The 20572-nt window shown below is 44.3% G+C and overlaps 1 protein-coding gene across 2 annotated transcripts in view; it reads left to right on the top strand.

Moving 5' to 3' along the window:
• Positions 1 to 20572, top strand: part of ELAPOR1 (endosome-lysosome associated apoptosis and autophagy regulator 1) — a 550309-nt gene that overhangs the window by 278690 nt on the left and 251047 nt on the right. For both annotated transcript variants that reach the window (XM_069633660.1, XM_069633661.1), the window contains exon 4: positions 17384 to 17531. In XM_069633660.1, the coding sequence (XP_069489761.1) occupies positions 17384 to 17531 (148 nt within the window). The remainder of the gene's footprint in view (positions 1 to 17383; positions 17532 to 20572) is intronic.

Raw genomic sequence — 20572 nt, 5'->3', positions numbered from 1 at the left:
GTGACCTTTTTATTGCAAGCATGGGCAAATCCTGGAGTGATTTTTGTTTTATGTTCCTCTATGCTACTGATTTTTTTTATATTGTCTGCTGCCGATAACTTTTTTTCATTAATTTCAAACTGTTTTATATAACAGTAAAAAAAAACAGCAGAGAAGCCCACCTTGAACGACCTGCTGTACTTAAAAGAGTATTGTGTGGGTGTTATGCAGAATCATATGCAGTACCCCTTGGGAACACCACACCCAAATAAGACTACAAGTGACAGTACAAATTCACCTTTGGTACACACCTGTACTACACAGTAAAGTGGTAGCGATGGCTGAGCAGCCAGACTTATCTTAAGAGTAAAGTGAGCAGTAACAAATAGTTACACAAAGGACAGCAATTACTACGATTCAAACACTGACTTGAGGTTTCTGTGTAAAAGAATATACATTTATTTACAGATCAGTTGTAAAACAATTCAATAAAGTAAAGCAGTAGAAAAATCCCACTCTTAATATACTACCACCACCCAATAGATTCTGGACAAGTTAAGCTCCAAATGAAGTGTGAGGAAAATGGCACTCCAGCAATTTAAAAGGGAGGGAAAGACAAGGTTAGACAAAAGTTGAGCAGCACCAACAAGTAAGTAAGCAGGGCAATCTAGAAAAGGCTTTCTACAGTGAGGATTCAATTCAATAGGCCTGTGCCAATATTATTATAATCCAGCAATTTAAAAGGGAGGGAAAGACAAGGTTAGACAAAAGTTGAGCAGCACCAACAAGTAAGTAAGCAGGGCAATCTAGAAAAGGCTTTCTACAGTGAGGATTCAATTCAATAGGCCTGGGCCAATATTAGTGGTACAGAGTCTTTGCAGACGAACACACAGTTCAGAGTAGTTTGTGGTTAAGTCTTTGCCAAGAGTTCGGAACGAAGTTGGTCAGATGAAAAGTTACTTTAAAAAATAGAGGAGGACAAGCCCTCGGATTGGCAAAAGATTTCAAGCACTTTCACCGCGGTCGGACAGAACGAACAACCGGGTTTGAACAGTACCTTAAATGAAGAAGAAGGCTGTAGCTGAGGCAGACGTTCCTGGCAGGTCCTGCAGGCTCACGGTTCCTGAAGCGACAGTCGGACTGACACGAAGTAGGAAGACTGGAGGGTCCTGCACTGCCCAGGGAAGAAACCAGCAGCAGACCAAAGCAACAGATAAAAGGTGTGCGCCTTAAAACCCAAGCAGGGTCTGGTCCTTCTGGCTATCCGGTTCACTGTAGCTGTGCAAAGCAAATTCGACCAGAGGGGGAGGTCTGGCTTGCAGTTTGGTGAACTGGTTGGTCTCACCAGCTAAAGGAGAGAAGATTCCTTGCAGATCTTCCCTGTTGTTGAAGTTTGGAGATTTGGACCCGCAACAGTGCTTCACCGGCACGTAGAAGTCCTCTTCTGTCAGCTTCTCTTGGGTTCTCTAAATCCAGTGGCGACTCTGCCTTCTCAGTCCCAGAGACCTGCTTTTTATGCAGTTTTTCCCCATTCACACAGCCTGGCTGTCAATCACACAGCAGGGTGGCTGTCCTGGTGGGACAGTCACCTAGCCCATCAAACAGGAGTGCGACTTGGGTTACCAAGGGAACCCATGACAGGGGTCCTAAAACCCATCCCTCACATCCTGCCTACACAGACTTTCAGGTGCCTAAGGAGGGCTTCTGTGCAGAAGCCCGCCAAAGGACGGCACACAAAGGAACCAAACCTGGGTTGGTGCGCAGAGTAAAACACGAGAAAGACCTTTACAAAAAGAAATGGCAAATAAACCCAGCCGGAACCAAATAAAAGTAAATGTGGTCCAGCGGATTTAAGTTCGAGGCTACTAAGGTAGCCTAAAACAATACCAAGGATATTTAAAATAACTCTGGTAGGACAAATATGGTAGATACCACTGCCACCAGCCAAATCTTACTGAAAAGGGAACAGAGCAAAGTTCCATGAGAGACAGACAAAAAGGGATAGCTGTTAACCCTTTCCAGTACTCCATGTAAGATAGTTTGTACTGGGTCTGTGAATTTAAAAAGACTAATAAAGCCAATGGCAACTTTACATGTTCTGGGAGACAGTAGTCAGTCCCAGAAAATGGATTCTGAGTTGGGAAGTCTGAAAAAGACAATCCTGTGTCACTGCACTAAAGGTGCCGTGTAACACACAGTAAAAAGATGATGCCTATGGAGTAGGTGAGGCTCCACAGTCTATGAACACAAAAATGTTAAACACACACAGCAAAACACATGTAAGAGTAGGAAAAAAATGGCTCACACTCTTACCAGGTGAAAAAATTAAATCCTAGAAATCCAGCAACCCTAACAGTGGGGCGCTGCTCAAGAACGTATAACAGGAACCAGAAAATTATAGGCTGGGTGAAGGGCATGTAATGGGTCCAGAATAACAGAGTCAAAACAGCTCACCCAGTATCACTGTTAAACATTTAGGAAGATCCAGGGCTTTAAGTGACCAGGACCTGCGGGGGCAGAGTGTGAAAGAGGGATCATTTGCAAGCAGTGAAAAGAACGAATTCAGGAAACCTGGAGGTAGGCTTGTACTCAAGCAATAACACAAGACTCACGCATGAAATGAACACGTAACTGATCAAATGAGTATAGATGGCTCATGGTTTACAAATGTTTTACTCTTAGGGTGAGTGCTGTAACAAATGAAATCAGCACCAAGTCCAGTGTGCACTAGTATGCACTCCGAAGGGGTGCATGCTTGAATAACTTTCACACACATATATTGTTAAATGTTAAATTTTATAGGAATTTATATTGTGCACCGTCAGCAATGGAATTGGTCCCCAGGCACTCAGGCAGATCGGTAAAAAAAGAAGGCAGGCGGGTTAGGTTAGTCGGGTGAAGAGGGAGCAGGAAAGTGAGAGAAGTGGTGTGCTGTTGGCGGCTTCAGTTTGTTTTTCACCGTGTGGTGAGCTTAGGTGTGAGTATCGGACCGAAGCGAAACTTTGTGTACTGTCAGTGCGGTTTATGTGTTGTTTGTAGGTTGTTGATGTGGTATATTTCCAATATAAAAATATGTGCTCATTCGTAAATTCCGAGAGTACACCACATTGGTGATTTTTGTCTCCCTCCCATTTCTCAAAAAAGATGTATTTATAGATTTGGATAATTTACCGGTTGAATGATTTTTTTCTATACTGAGTGACAGTGATTTATTTACAGAGAGCTATTTATTAAAGAAAACATACCAGAGAGAGAATTATTTTCAAGATGCAGACTGGATGCAAACAAGACCATCTGCAAACCTGAGTGACAAAAACACATGTTTGCAGGTTATCATGATGTATGGTTTGCGGGAGTTGTCCCCCTTTAGGTCATGCCATTACTCTCCATATCAAGCCAATCACTCATGCCATACCCCTTGGTTGCAGCCCCCTAATTTCATTTCCCAATTAATGCACTGCAAAGATCTGAACTACCTGGCTGTATGGGTAGGGCTATAAGTGGGCTGGGGGCACTTCGACTGCAGTCTCCAAAAGCTGTTCCAGAGCCGGTGTTTCTTGTTGTTCCCTCTGTTCACCATTAACGATCACTGAATGCGATTTCTCCTTGGTGCACGAAAGCGTGCTATGAGAGACTATGACAGAATGCCATCTGGTGAAGGTGTGAAAACCCTAACCTTTTTGATTATAGTACTGAAATACTATCAAATGATGTGGGTAATTCTGTTTCTGAAAGTGGAATCTGCTAATCAGACACCCTATCATAAACCTCCATGCCAAAAGCATAGTGCATCCGTGTGCCTTAGCTGCATCAGTCTCCTGACATCTGCATCACAGGTCCAAAAGTGACATGTGCATCACTGACATCTGCTGTGACAAAAAGTCACTGCAGCCAGAGTTGACAATTTAACTTCTGCACCTCTGAACACATTTTTGCCTTATACGTCTAGTGGTAGTGTAATCTTTACAAACAAGCCATACCCGGTCATGGCATGGTGACTGAAGAGGGGACACCATATTACAGCCACGCCAATTTGACATCAGACAAGTTTCAACTCAGTGAGACCAGGTCAGTGATGTCAAGACAATGTATATTTATGTTTAGCCTGGCCGTCTCCAGTACTCTCAGTGAGACAAAGAGCAGGATTTTCTCTTCCTTTGATTTCCCAGTAGAAGGGGTAACACAACCCCTCAGGCCACGGGAACTCTCACCAGAGTTCCCATGGGAACACTGCTCCAAAGAGACACTCACAGTACAAAGGCCATCCTCACACCAGCGTTCTTCACTAAAGAGGGCCTTTGAAGTCAGCAGGCATAGGAAAGGGGTGGCATCAGAAAAACTATAGAGGGAAAGGTGGAGCTGAGAAGGGGTTCCACCATTTTGATTTTCTGTTGGGGCTCTTTCCCTTCCTGTCTCCATTTCATGCAGAACAAGGTACTGTTGGTATGATGTAATAAGGCAGGAGTCACTTGCTACAACAACAGGGATTTGGCACCTTACAGCAAGCTTGCTTTTGTATGAACCCCAGTGACTATTTACGTTTATAAGGAAAGGGTCCCCACTTGTTCCTTAATTCATCGTTGGACTTTCAAGAAGACAAGAATAATTCACTGGACCTCTACTGGGAAGGCAGTACATTTCAAAGTCCTCCAACAGTGAGGTGTAATCGAAGTCATCAATGGCAGAGGAGAGCTCTGTATCTTAACCATACCCTGGGAACATTGGGTGTGAGCTGCTGTGGGCCAAGGCCTGCCACTTGCCACCTGCAATGGAACCAGGCTGTTCGCTCAGGGTGAAGTAATTTGTACAAATGCCAGCCTAACTCCCTGGATTTGGAGAGCAGGGCAAAATGCACTTACGTTGCCCTGAAACCCCTGGATTTGGACTCCCAAGAACCAGAAAGCCCCAGAACAACTGGAATCCTGTTTTCACAGCTGCAAACTAGTGTCAACCCGCTGTTTGGGTCGACAGAAACCACAGTGCTATTTTTTTGTCACACTTTGCATCTTTAAACTGCTTGCTGCATCTTTGAGCCAGCTCGACACTGCTTCGTACAAGTAGGGTTCATCACTGCCTCGTCTCTTACTCTGGCATTTTCAATCACTACATTGAACCAACAGGACTTTGCCTTGACATGACTCTAACATCGACTCGAAAAGCTGGAGGCCATTGTGTCATGCGCCGATTCAACCTAGCAGTAAGATCACCTCAAACCTACTCGGCTGCCTATCCAAACCCTTTGGACTCTTCAAGCCACATTGTCTCGAACACCAACTCAACTCAAACCGCACGCAGCCCGGTCAACAAACCAGTTTGACTGCAAGGAAAGCACAGAGAAGCTCAGTTTGGTGCTGTCGAACCACCGAAGACCAAGGAAAAGGAAAAGGTACTGTGAATAGGCCCCATTGCCCTGGTCCACATTTGGACCATAGTGACTTATAAGCCCCCTTTTCAATACTTTTCTTGAAAGAGATATCCTTTGAACAGTGACATTGCTGCAATATTTTGCCTGATCACCCAGAGTGCTAGTTTACACCAGTCTCAGGGATGGGCTTTTGCATTTTTTTTTTATAGATTGCTATTCGCATTTCCATTATTTAATTAGCCGCCTATGTTTTTATAGAACCCTTGATTGGACATTCTTTCATTTTTGGGCTGTTTGCACTATTGCTGTTTATGTTGCTGCTGTTGTCAAATCACACTTCTCCTGAGAGTACAGCCTGCACTCGGCCCACTTTATCACGTACGTTGAAGGAGGTGTACTAATTGTGAAGTGTTTATTTCACCTTTATTATTAGGAAGAAGGAGGTATACTAATTGTGCTGTGTCTATTCCACCTTTATTATTAGGATGAAGGTGTTAGGGAGAATTCTCATTCTATGGCTAATTTCCCTTACCTATAGAGTCCCCCAGCAGCTTTGCTGGATTTGAAGGGTTTGTTTCTTTTTACCTGCTAAGAGTGAGACTCTTTTTCCCACTCTTAGGCATTTTTGCTATGTGTGTTCTAGGCTATTTTTGTGTTGAATGCTTATGGAATTTTCTCTCACCCATAGGAACCATCTTTATTCACATGTGTTACACAGCACCCTCAGTGCAGTGACACAGGGGTGTCGTAGTGACCCCCAAACATAGACTCCATACCCTGGGACTGACTACTGTCTCCCAGGGCATCTAAAGTCCCCATTGACTTTACTCGTCAAATCTTATGAACTTAACCAATCCAACCCATCCTACTATGGAGGTACGGGAAAGGGTTAATAGTTTTTCCCTTGGGTTCATTTTCGAGGGGGGAACCTTAAAGTCCCACTCTATAAAGTTTCTGGTTGGTGGCAGTTGTTACTACCTTAAATATTTGACCGCAAATATTTTCCTATGGGATTTTCCCATTGTTCGAGGCTAACACTTTTTACTGACAGCCGCTAACATACCGCCGGTTTATTGTATTAGTAACTTTACTCCGGTAGGTTTTATTTGCCAGAACTTTAATATAAATTCTTTCTCGTGTCTTACTCTAAACTCCTAACCCAGGTCGGGGATCCTTTGTTTGCTCTTTTGGCAGACTTCTGCCAAGAAGCCCTCCTTTCGGCACCTCTGAGTCTTGGATGGGTCTGTTGTTTGGGAGGGGGAGTAGAACCCCTGGACAGAGTTGCCGCAGCAACTCAGGTCGCACTCTAACCTTATAGGCTGGAGGGTCTCCCGCCAAGAAGACCACTCCACTGTGTGAGTGAAAGCTAGGCTGTATGAATGGGTCTCTTTCTGCATAAAAGCAGGGTCCTGAGGACTGGAAGAGCAAGACGTCGTCACTGGAACTACGGAACCGAAGGGGAGAGAAGCCACAGACATCTTCAGCATATACACCACCGGTGAAGCCCAGCCGGATCGTCTCACCACTTTTCTTCCACACGACGAGAGGAGATCTTCATCGAAAGAGCCTTCTTCCCTTGAGCTGGTGGGAACAACCAGTTCCCCCATCGCTTCCCCGGACCTGCATTGGTCGAATCGACAGTGCACAGCACTTGGAGACCGGATAGCCAGGCAGCTATCGATCCGGACTGCGATTAAAAGGAGCGTACCTTTTAAACTTTGTTTGGCAGCACCACGGCTGGTTTCATCCCTGGGTAGTGCAGTGTCTCGAACCTTCCTCCACGATGAGAGCCTCTCTTCCTCTGCTGGACCCATCGACCTGCAGGAACTACCAGGAACAACCGCCACCGCATGAGCCACTTCTTCACGTTTAAGGTACATTGTTCCGCCAGGCCTCCCTTTCCCCGTGGTAGCCCTAAAGGTGTCTTAAATCCTTTATCTACTTGTTGGGTTGGCCGCCCTGTCTCTTAACATTGTCTTTTGCCTCGCATCTACCTTTTCAATATTCGTCTACCAAAGACTTGACTGCAGCTACAAGAACATTTTTGCTCCTAAACTCTTGGTCCTGTACCACTGACTCTGGCTCAGGCCTATTGGCTCTGGCTGATTTGTTAAATGTGCTCTCACTAGATTGATTTTCAATGAGAAATGTGTTGATGCACCTGAATCTTCTAAACCTCTCTTCCTTCCTACTGTTTTAACTTGTGGAGTGCCATTTTGCTCAGTTTTCATTCACTTATCTTTCTGCTAAAGTGTTACTGTGCATTACTTGTTCACAAAACTTCAGGGAAGTGTTGCTAGGGGGTGTCTGAAGGTTTAACTTGTGCTTTCCCTCCCTTTCGTTAAATTGTTAGAGTGTCATTTGTAGTTGGTTTTCACTGTGCTGTTTTGCTCAGTTTTCACTCTACTGCAAACTTGTCTTCAATTGAATAGGGAGTTGTATATACTTTTCCTTGACTAAACTTAACTTACTTTATCAACTGTGATTCATGTGTTGAACTAGATGTGTATAAAATAAATAGATATTCTCTTTTTGATACAAATCTTTGGTCAGTGTTTCTTTGTTCCATAGGGCTGTGATACCTATTGTGTAAACCTTGAATACTGCTCATCTCCCTCTTGAGATAAGTCTGACTGCTCAGCAACAGCTATCAACTAAATCTTTATGGTACAGACCGATACCAAAGGGGATTTATTGCTCTCACCTGTAGTCCTAATCCTAGGTAGTGGTCCCTGAGGGAACTGCACGGGATTCTGCCTAACAGAAGGAGGTATACTAATCATGCTGTGTCTATTTCACCTTTATTATTAGGATGAAGGAGGTATACTAATCGTGCTGTGTCTATTTCACCTTTATAATTAGGATGAAGGTGGTACAGTAATCGTGCTATGTCTATTTCACCTTTATTATTAGGATCACTGCTGGTTTAGTAGTAGTGTGTGGCTGAGCAGGATGTTGAGCCACTACTCATCCCTGAGGTCATGCACAGCAGTAGTCATTTCATCACAGGGACTCGGTAGAAGAGCTGGGCGTGGAACCAATGGGGCGGCCTCCCGCTCAGGCCCAATCCCACTACCTGGTGCCCACTCCCTGCCTGTCCTCATCGGCCAGGCAGGGCTTATCTTTTTATATGCCTGCTTGGGCTCATGACAGCATCGGCTGAAAGGCACCACAAATGCAAAATGCAAAAACCCCCAGCAAAGGCACGGATGGACTTTGCTGGCCTCTTCATACATTGCTGCAGTAATGCCCAGGTGGGCGCTGCATGTGCCTCATGCAGCGCGATTACTTAAATCGCATTTGTTTCGTTTCTATTTCTGCATATGGCCGTATATTTTCATTTTATAGGTCATTTGTATAGAGCCTATACACAGAAACAGTGTTTCATAGCGCTTCAAGGTGGGAGAGGGAACAAGGGCAAAGTTTAAATGGCACAGACAAGGAACATCTTAGGGTTGGGATGTTATGCAGTGCGAACAAACGAAATAGGGAACAGAACTGTCGTACTGGGCCTGATGACATCTCGGACAGTGTAAGAGCTATGACAGAGAATGAAGGAAAAAGGGGCGGGGCGGGACAGCAGGGGTGTTGCTAGGGGGGGCTAAGGGGGCTATAGCCCCTGATCATTTGGTTGTAGCCCCGGATAGAATCTCAGGAGCTACAGCCAAAAGACTAGCTAGCCCCCAGTCCCAAAAGTTCCGACATCAGCTTAGCCCCGGGTCTTTTGCAGACCTAGCAACTCCCCTGCGGGACAGACAATACATACAGGAGGATAGCGACTAAACAGAGACAGGAGTAATAAACAAAGAGGGTGGGAGGGAGGAACAAATAACAGAACTGTCGTAATAGGCCCGAAGGCGTTTCGGACAGTGCAAGTGCTGTGACCTAAGGTGAGAGAGAGGGGGAGGAAAGCGAGATCGGAAAAGGACAGTTATAGAGGAAAGCCCCAAAGAGAAACTTGATTCTCTGAGTCTAGTTGCTGAAGTCGTCCGCTTGTGTACTCCCTGGCAGTCACCCGCTTGTGTACTCTCTGGCAGTCACCCGCTTGTGTACTCTCTGGTAGGAGTTCACTTTCTGTATGCGAGGTGCTTCCTGAAGAGGCGTGAGGCGGGACTCACTTTCTTGTCATTCGCCATTTTGATCGAATTCAGCAATAGGTTGTTTTCCACAGATGGGTGGTCAGTGTTACATGAATTCCTCTCCAAACATGCCCCGAAAAAGAAAAACACAGATCAGGCATTTCAGCTGTTAGCCAGCCCCCGAAACGCAATAAGCACCCGGGCGTTAGAGGCGAGGAGAGCTGCAGAAGCCAAAAGGAATGCCCTGGCCTGTGCTCATTCCAGCCCAAACAAGCCATGTTGCAACCTTCTCAATCAGTCCCTCACAGATTCCAACATGTTGGTAGATGTCATTCCCTCAGCAACCTGCAGCTCTCTAGATGTCTGTCCTGTCTCCCGGGTCCTGAACGTCTCGTGAGTCCAAGGTTGCAGACCCCTGCTCCAGAAACCCACACAGGAGCAAGATTGGTCAAGACTGAAGTGCTGACATCTGTGTTCACTCTGCAGGGCACAGCTGCACATTCTGTCAGGGCCTACTCAGACTTTTATCCTTACCAGCTTGATACAATGAATAACAATACATTGGTTGAGGAACATAGCCCCTGTTATTAAAGCACTTAGAAGTGGGAGGGACCCTGCACGAAGTGCTACATAACAACCTGCCACTTTTATTTATTGTGCATCTGAACACCCCTAGAAATGCACAAAGAATGCTGATACGGCACACCTGAAGACACAGGTTGCTAGGCATTTCAGTGGAATAATTCCCGTGCTCCTGTTCTTTAACTCTAGCAAGGGCTACTATCCAAATCTGAGCAATTGCCAACCTGCATTCGAATCGAGGCTGCCTGCACTCGGCTGTAACCCACTGTTGCAGGCCATGGGATGGGAGGCGGGTGTTAATGTTTACATCAGGGGAATATAATATCTGCCCAGGAGGACACAATGACGTATTGACAGAACGTGACATCAGATGGCCATTGAGTTACTCCACTGGCAAGTGCCAGTCGTGGCCTGGAGTTGATGGCATTGGCAGCCCAGTGTCTGCCCAAATAACTGCTAAGTACTTTCAGAAGGCCCTGCTGCTCCTTGACAGGTTAGCTTGGAGATTATTTGGTTTCATTGTTTGGAAAGGGCGTGGGAGAGTGCAAGGTGTGAGATAAGGGTGTTCAGCTTGGTAGACACTCTTTCTAGTTGCAATGTCAGGGAAATTAGCATAATCACCTCTGCAGGAGGGGTGTCATTGCACGGAGGGTGAAGGCAAATGTCGAGAGAAGGGGTAACTAGGACTGATTAATCAGTGGGTACATTTGGTCCAGTGGACAAAGTAGTTAGTAGTTTGGGGCTGAAACATACAGTGTGACAGGGGTTTTGGGGTGTACTGTTGTCAGTAGCATGAAAAGAGCTGAGGAGCAAAAGAGGGTGTTGAAGTGAGGGGGAGGCTAGGTCAGTGGGCGGTCCATCTATGTGGAAGTGTAGGCTGGGGGAACCTATGTTCACAGAGGCTATGTGTGGTTTTCTCTGGTGCTTAAGAGATGTGGAGTGCTGAGGGAAATTGCCTGGTATGCCGGCTACCTGTTTCCTCTGGCGGCGGCACTCCCTCATCCTGGGCCTCAATGGAAATGGAAGTAGGGCTCCTCATAGAGTCCCACCACTATTTTCATAGCGGCCATGTTAGGTAAGTATTTGTTTAAGTGTACCAGACGCTCATCGTCCCGTTCATTCAAATAAAATTGATTACTATCAGCACCCTGGATTAAAAACCTGGGTTGCTAATAGCAACAACTCCTGACCTGGTGGGCTGGATCAGTGATAGCATCACTGGGGCCCATCGTTAAGGCTCTTGCATCGGCCTGGCTGTTATTGCTATAATGATGCCATGGCTCTCTAGCATAAATGACAATGAACAAGCAGTGCAATCAGCAGCCAAGCATTTCTGAGCTAGTACCCTCCAAGACCAGGGCTTGAACTCCAGCACCCCTCCTCTTCCAAATTGATTTAAAACGAACCCTGATTGGTCAGATCAAGGGAAGATTCAGTGGTTGTTATTTCAAGTGAAATAAATTAAGAGCATTTTTTATTTACTTTCCTTACCCCATTACATGGCTGTTGTATGTGGTATATTCTATTAGCTATACCAATCAAAATCTCATCCCACCTCAATCTACTACCACACTTGCTTTCAAGGAATAAGCTCATCCAAAATTTGGCAGCACATTTGCAGGTTCATGCAGAGAGGTGCTACAGCACATCACAACTGGCTGCCAATTCTGCCATCCTAAATTGAAACTGCGTACGAAATTCCCTGTGCAATCTGCAACCCACCACCCCTGGCCATGTAATCATTCTACATTTCAAAGTGGCACACAAAGGAGGCAGAGCCTTTTCTGCACAGGCTTCTGTGAGGGAACGTTCGGAATTGAAAATGTTATCTACTCCCCTAGTATACTGTTTCATTAAAATATTGAGCAGGCACTGTAAACTGCCATGTTTACACACTGTTTCTTGCCCACATAAGGTGAGTGAGTAGGCTTTACTGCACATGTCTTTGCAATGAAGGCTCTGTGCATAGTGTGTATCAATACTCACCTTCACATCTCCTGTGTCTGACTTGTTTCCCTTTTGGCATCTGTAAGCATTTTTTAGGCTCCTGCTTGCTTAGGTAAAGCAGCTTTAGTAGATGGAATTCCATGTTGTAAGCATGCTCGCCTGCCTCCGACTGTGTGTGCACATTTGAGGAGTATATTCAACTCCACTAAATGTATCACTTTATGCTGTCCTCCTGATACCACCACGTTACATGCAAGAACGCAGCTGGTATCAAAGGCTTGTATAGTGGGGCTTTGTTGCCTGCTTGCAACATTTTTTCAGTATGATTCTTTGCCTTGTCTGGACCAACCCTTCCATTGAGATGCACATGTTCATTTGGGTATAAGAGAACGGTTACGGAGGGAGAGGGTTTCTCACTTAGGCCGATTGTGTCCTTTTGTTGGTTTGTTTTGGCCTGTTGTTCGGTTTCTACTAATACATTGTTCACCAATCCATCGTAATAGTCAGTGGTCACTTTTCCATGACACTTCTCAATTGTGGAACTCTGTCTCTCCAGGTATCGGAATTATCATAATCCTGATGGCCATTTCTCCCCACAAGAGTCTGTGTATTATTTCTTTTTTTAAATTCTAGCTCATGAGTCCCAATTTAGAAGCACATCTTGCACGTTAAAATGTACCATTTTAAAACAAAAAGGCTACAGACTTCGACAAATGTTACGGATATTGCCAAGTACCAGATCAGCGTATCCTTCTTTGAATTAAGAACCATGCTATACACACACATGTTACCAAATTTGCGTACCCAGTCCTTGACCGAGGCTGTGCTCATAATGGGAGCCACTAAATAATAATGAACACAAAAACTAGGACTGAGAGCCACCAGAAAAATGACAAACTAGTATCCCAGCCCTATCTTTTTGAGTAGCTCCACGTTCACAATGAAAGTGTCTCACACCACTGACTACAGTCTAACACTCTGACCGCTCTCAATGACTTTCCAGTGTCTCACTCCTTGGAATCACAGAGTTCTAAACTTGTCCCAGGCTAGGCATGAGCCATTTTATATTTTATTCCGGCCATTTTATGGAGGCCAACTGAAGGACGTATAGCATCAAAAGAAGACATTACAATTAAAGTTGAATAGCGCAAGTACCTCTGGGGAAAAATCCTTGCATTTACAACAAGCATTGCTGGCACAGATATGTCTCGTCAAGCTTTGCTTCCTTACCTTGAAAGGCTTTCAAGCTGTAAATAAAGATGGGGGGCTCATTTTGTGAGATATTCAGTGGTGTGTGTGTATGTGTTTGGGCACGTGTTCACTGCATGCATGTGTGTGTGTATGGTGGGGTGGCAGGGTGTCCGGTCAAAGGGTCGACTTCAAAAGGATCGAATGCAATAGGGTCGACACAATAGGGCCGAAAACAAAAGGATTGCATTTTTTATTTAATTATATATTTTTGGGGGGGTTTTCGTATAGGTAAAAAAAGTGGTTTTTACCCAAAAAACAGGGGTTGGGAGGGGTACCCCCCCCCCCCCAAAAAAAATTTACATTTTGATTTTTTCCGATCCTTTTGTTTTCCGTCCTTTTGAATCGATCCTTTGACCATTCGATCCTTTTGAATCGATCCTTTGACCTATAACCGGGAGGCAGCACCCATGCATTATGAGAAGCGTCGTGGCTCGCTAATGACCCTGCACTCATTGGGTTATGCCTCACTGTAACTCCTCAAGCACTCCTTCCACTATAAAGAAACATAGGTGAAAATAAAACTCACCCAAACTCTCTGAATATAAGCTCAATACATTCATTGTATCTGATGTCAACGTTATGTTATGTTACTTGGCATTTATATAGCGCCTTATGTATCATTGGTATGACCTTAAAGCGCTGGAGGTTGAACGGCCTCAGGAACTGCCTAAGTCCTCCTCTTCTAATGTAATCTGTTAATGATATTGTCCAATGCACAGCTTCACTATGTAATTGATATGTTGGACCACGATTGATTGATACCCCGTAATCTGAGGAACACCAGCGCTCTGAGGCCTTTTGAGTGGCAGGGAAGCGCTTTACATTCCCATGTGAATATGTTGCCTGAAAAATGTCGTCAGGCAGGGGTATTTCATTTCCCGATCCCTAAAATAGTTTCCCAAAATATTGTAGCAGGGGTGTCATTTAAGATTATAAACTCCAATCCTAGAATATTTAGGGAAAGTGATTGATTTTACTGAGGGTGCATATTTGGGGAAATGTAGCCCACTGGTGGCATTTTCCTTGACTAAATGTTAACTGAATACTGTGCTCTACAAATGCCATGTACCATGTTGGGCTTTCAATAGGATTAAGCAGAACTGCTTTCAGTTAGTATATTGTGGCCTTCTATTGCAGTCCATGATTAGGTCGAACAGGAAATGTCCGAGGGAGAAAAAAAAGAAAGTTATTTTACCGAAAATAACTTTCAGTTTTGTCTCCCCCACACATTTCTTGCAACTACTTACCTTCCAGCGTCACAAAGGAAAGTGTGCCGCCATCTCCGTCATCCCTCTGCAACGCTGGTTCCCTTCACGTACTTGACTGGCAACTGGAGCTGCAGGCTCTTTTCCTTTTAAAAAAAACTTTACTTGCCCCCCACTTTTCTTTTTATGGAAGCGGGGACACCCCTGGAACACCCGAAGTCCTAGAATGTCTATCAAGGAGAGCAGGGACACCCCCGCAACCCACGCTCCATCTACATTTTTGGGATTCGTTTGTTTTTTCAATGCTGTAATTGCCATTTTCTTCCTTTTGTTTTTTTTTTTGGATGCTTTATACGGATACCTCGTCAAGAGGCTCCAGATAGTCAAGAGCAAGGCCGCCCACTTCCTGTATAGCATGAAATGAGGCAACACCTCACCTACGACGTATGCAACCGACATTGGTTTCTTACTATAACATCACTTATCGGACCATAAGAGCACTCACCTAAAGTACTAGTACATTGTTGCTCATAAGAAGCTTTAAAAACAAGCCTAGGTCTGACCCAGCAAAAGTGCTATTAGAACAATCCTGAGCAACTCTTGTTCCCCATCCCTTTTCCTCTTAGCAGCAGTTAATTTTATTTTCTACAACGACCCCTGTTCCAAATCCAACTTGTCTTGAAAGCTGTGTGAAACTTTGTTTTTATTCATAACCAGATCTGCTATAGCCCATGCCCGCTGCTTGGCAGAAAGCCTCTTATAAGAGCCAGCATAACATAGTACAAACTTAATTAACATAACATCAGATATTTCCTGACTTATGATGGGACAGCATCTGAAAATTCCTCTGTGCTAGGGAGAATGACGTCACAAATATAAAACAGTGGGCCACTGTCGGAATGTTAACACTCTTTTACTCTGTTTCTGGTCCCTTGTGACCTCTCCTTTCTTGGCTAGAGTGGTCCACTCTATGCCATTGGAGAACCAGCTTAGCCCTGCAACTTTCCTTCTGTTCAGTGACTGCCTCTGGATTCTTTACCAACCTTCAGCCAAAGTGAACACTCCCGGCCTTGCAACGCTTTGTTGGTAGGTCTTGATGACTATTGCCTAATATAGGGTGTCCAACTCTTCCAATTACAAGCACTAAATGTACACCCTAATTGATTTATAGCCCTGCCCTCTAACACATCACTCTCACTCTGTATCAGAATTGCATGATGACTAGGACAGGTGGCAAAGGCTCTAGTTTCCAGACCAGTGCTAGCATTTATGTAGCAGAATAATAAGTGCAAAGGAGAGGAATTTGTGGTCATCACACTGTATGGCCTCAAAGTAGCTAAACCATGTGACAAGGTAGCAATGCGAACAATCAGACTGGGAATGTGAAGGTTGAGTCATTACTAACATAAAAAGGAATGCTGGTGCAACCGGTCAGGCCACTAGTAATGGTTTACGTAGCCCCATGCAAAATGCATTTATGGCGCCTCCTTTCCCAATAGGATCAGAGATTATGGGCTTCTTTACGAGATTGGCGAATCAGATTTTCCTGCCAAAATCGATTACCGTTACCGCCACTCAGATGCATGGACTTGCCATGGGATTAAGAGTGGTGGCACGGTGGTGTCAGTCCCCACTTTTGGAGTTCATAGGAGTAGTAATTCTGCATGGTACAGCCAATGGTTTTTGGCTGTAGGGTGGATGATTTACCACCAGCTTTTTCTGGTTATACAGTCTCCACCTTTCCTTATAATGTTTAGTACATCAGTGAATGAATGTGGCAGTAACAGAATTACCACCACTTTTTGCTGCGCCACCATACTTGTAATGAGACCCTATGTTTTTATGGCCAGAATGCCCCCACCACACTTTCACCACTACTGATGATGGCTGGGACAGCCACCTAGATTTGCCTTATTGTATCCATGACTAGCTAGGTGGTGGAAAGAGCAGTCATCCCCTAGTGCACAGGGCAGGCTGTCCATCCCACTCTATCCTTCTCGTAGCATTAATACTATGCCTCTCAGTTTTGGGCATGGAACAGCATGACCTGCAAGGTCTCACTGGAGAGGACGGCATACTCTTTTGGATAGATGTAAAGGAGAGAGTAGGGCACCTACTCGCGTTGGCTCACTCTCTCAGGTAGTAAGGTGCTTTACAATCTAGATGGAACAGTGAAATGGCAAGGTACTGTGAGGAAGGCGTCACACCGACAGAATGTCTAAATGCCCACTCCTCACAAACTTTCAACTCGCAATGAAGAGTCAGATTTGGCACAGCCAGGTGATAATAGAGGCACATTCTGAGTGTGGTGGTCTTCATTCTGCCATCACTTTTCATTCATCTTGATAATATGAGTACCACTTCTAAGTACCCCAAGGCACATGACACACGATCACTTCCTAGCATGAGCCCTATTACGCATAATAGTAATTGCGATTCATGATTGCCTAAATCAGGGTTTGTCCATCTCCAGGCCTCGAGGGCCAGATCCATGCAGGTTTTCAGGATCCCCCTTATTAATTTTTCCTGAGATAAATTTGCAAACAATGATTCTAAATGTATGCTCATTTCTGAATATTAATGAGGGATATCCTGAAAACCCTTCAGGATTCTGGTCCTTGAGGACCAGATTTGGACAGCCCTGGCCTGAATGTTGCTATTATGGCCAGGTTTGAGTGCGGTGCGGTGTAAATACAATCCTTCCAAGACGGACATTCCACCAGATTTCCTCCAGGAATCCGGCCATGGAAAGCAAGACTCTAAAGTTCAAATGAGGTCTTCTTGCACCAGTGGAAACCCTGTGCATTGTGTTTACAAAACACTCTATATCAGCCGTATTATGTTTTGCATTTCTGCATCCTGGCAGGGTCGCTGAATGCTCTCAAGTCAGTGTAAGGTGGGAAGTGGCGTCATATAAAACACACAAACTCACCAACACTGGGCGTCCTCACACAATGTGCTCTTTCTCCTTCCAGATCCACCTGGACCCCCCTAGGTGAATACATCGCCTCCAACACCGACGAATGCACCGCCACCCTGATGTACGCCATCAACCTGAAGCAGCCCGGCGGTGTCTCCTTTGAATATTACTACCCGGACAGTAGCATTGCCTTCGAGTTCTTTGTGAGTGACCTTTCTCTGTGGCTAACCTGCTTCTTTTCTCCTTCAGGTCCTCTGCTGCTGACCTAGTCTATGGTTTGAGTGTAGAATGCATCTATACTGAACTTAGTATACCGCTGCCTGTTGCATAAGTCTAAAATGCCGATTCTGCTTAAATGAAGATGAGCTTAAAACTATACGCCACTTGTTACTTAACTGCCCGGGCACAAAGGCAATTGGTGAAAAGTACTTGTTACCACATTTATCGGCTTCTTATACTAGAGATGAGGAGCTGTGGTGGGGCCGGCTAATGAGCGGCGAAAGGACTACTTGGACAATCGCCACAGCACAGACGTTGAAACAAATCTTGGCCCTCTAACTAATGTAATGCAAAACTGTATTCATTTTCTGCATTTACGTTTTCTGCTTCCTTTTGTAAAAATCATTAATTTGATTAAATCAAGTAAATAAATAAAATAAAATAAAGAAGTCTAAAAAAAGTTTTTAAAGATTAACAAAGTTTTAAAACACAACATTTTTGAAGCAGGAAATGATGAAAGGTTTGACAAAAGAAAAACATAATTATAAAAAAAACAGAAAGTAGAGGACAGCCAGAAGGTGGCAGGAGCATGGGAGCAGGGTGCACATACTTTAATATTTAACAAAAAAAGTTTAAAAAATGTGTATAAATGCCGGATACATGGTTTCCTACAAAAGAAGGCGACAGCTTAGTAGGGAGAAGATGGTAACTGAGGGCTGTGGCTGTATGGGCACTATGGGTCAGAGGCGGGGGAGATGGGACCTGGGGATGTCAGAAGTGTGGGTGGGGCGATAGATTTCCAAGCGTAACTTTACAAAAAGAAATGAACCGACAAAAATAATATTTCTCAAACTTTCATTTCTAAACTTAAAGTAATGCAGAGTATTCAAAAAGATGTTTTTTTGCAAATTTAACTTCAAAGATTTAATCTTCACAATTTATTTTCAAACAAAAGCCCTACAGTGCCCCAATACTCTGACACCCAACTTATACGTCAAGTGCCAATATTATTATAATTATAATTGTTCTTTTATAACACGCTTAAACCAGAGATTGGTTTCTAAGCGCGGGATCTGGAGTCAAACCTGTGTTGCGCTGCATTGGTTCCAAGACAAACGCGTTGCCCCTGAGCTATCCCCCCTCCCCAGTGACTCCATGACTACGTCTCAGATCTTCACACCACTGTATAATGTACATTTTGCTGCAGAAAAGCTCTTTGCACCGTTTCATGGTGTCTTTATTTCCAGAAGGAAATCTTTGTCCACTAATCCTTAATGCAAAGGTTGCTGCTCCAAAGCTTATTACTGCATACTCCCTAAAGTGCATAATCCTGAAAAAAAGCATAATCTGGACGTTGTGTTTTTATACAATACTGTTTTTCAAGGGCTGGTGAAGTCATTGAAGGAAAGCTATCAGTGAGATACTTCTCAGATGCTTTAAACTGTAGATGTTTCTATCTCAATGGTCTTTGGGCGAACTATTAGAGATTTTTGAAGCAGGCATGACAGTGAAATTTATGTTAAATCTTGTGTCTCTGGTGGACAGACATGAGGAGCAGTTCAAAGCAGTGGTGCATTCTTTTCTCCAAAACAATAAGGGTGGTATAAGTGTCATTTCATGAACCTTGATCCTCAATGACATCACAGAACGTCACATCAAATAGTCTTTGACCCAATTACACACATTACTCTAAGATTAATGTAACCAATGATTAGAGCAACATGAGGCTTTAGCATGTGTATAACAATCGATAAAAAAAGCATGTGTGTACAGTGAGTTATGGAAACTAGCCAATGTTCAAGGATTGGTCAAATCGCAGGTTTGCAAATATAGGTATGTCCTGACATCATAACTAATGTATGCCACTACAACAAGGGTCCGCAACCTCGGTCTCGCCAAATGTTTTGAACTATGGCTCACATGATCCCTCGCCGTTGACAATGCTCCCTGGGGCTAATTACAGTTGCACTTATACATATCTGGGGGACTCCAGGTTTGCAGAAACACTGTGTTATGATATCATATGATATATTATGATATGATATGATATATGATATCCCTGCACCTTTTTCTTCCTGCACTTATCAGACCTACCCTGTCTGGTGCCTTAAACCTATCACTTGCAAATTGCTGGCTGCACTAAAACTGTTTTTTTGCCTTTATTATTTATTTATTTTATTTATCTGTTTCTCCTCTGCTCTGCACTTTCCACTTCTCCCCCTTCCATGCACTTTTCCCCTCCCACTCTCCCATGCACTTGCGCGTTTTCAATGTCACTGGGCCTAGTAAGATCGCTATTTTGTTCTCCCCTGTTCCCCTCCCTTGCCTTGTCGCGCTCTGCAACACTTGTGTTCGAGCGCGATAGAAATAAAACATCATATCATATCATATCATATGTTATGATGTGATATGATATGTTATGATATGATATGATATGGCATTTATAACGCGCCTGTACACAAGTGTTTCAAGGCGCGACGAGGCAAGGGAGGGTATCAGAGGGAAGACAGAGACAACAATCCTACTAGGCCAGGTGCCATTCAGATCGCGCAAGATCATGGGGAGGGGCAGGGATAGTGCAGTGCATGGGAAAAGATGATAACAATAAGTAAGTAACGGCCAACAAGTGGCAAGTGCAAGGGCAAGTGTTGTACTGCAATGCCAAAATATCCCCCAATGGGGTACAATAACATAATACAACCAATAATCAGTCCATACTCCTCATATTCTGGGCCGGCTGGTACAGAAGGTGGGTGCATTATCACATGATAGAGGCCTGTCTTTAGCCTCATGTTGAAGATGGAATGGAAACGAAAAACATGCCAGGATGGCCTGCAAAGGGTCAATATATTCATATGCAAAGTCATGGATTTTAGGTCATGAGATATCACGAGGAGCTGCACAAGGTGGGAATTAGGTTCGTAAATAAAATATAAGCATTGGCAACGCCAACAGTTTGGGAAAGGCAAGACACCGACGTATTGGTATGAACTGGCGATTAATGGTAGCAGATGCAAAATGGTGA

Source organism: Ambystoma mexicanum, chromosome 13 (genome assembly GCF_040938575.1).
Source record: "Ambystoma mexicanum isolate Mex_15411 chromosome 13, UKY_AmexF1_1, whole genome shotgun sequence".
NCBI classification, from domain to species: Eukaryota; Metazoa; Chordata; class Amphibia; order Caudata; family Ambystomatidae; genus Ambystoma; species Ambystoma mexicanum.
The sequence above is the reverse complement of the archived record's forward strand: the minus strand, read 5'-3'. Positions and strand labels throughout refer to the sequence as shown.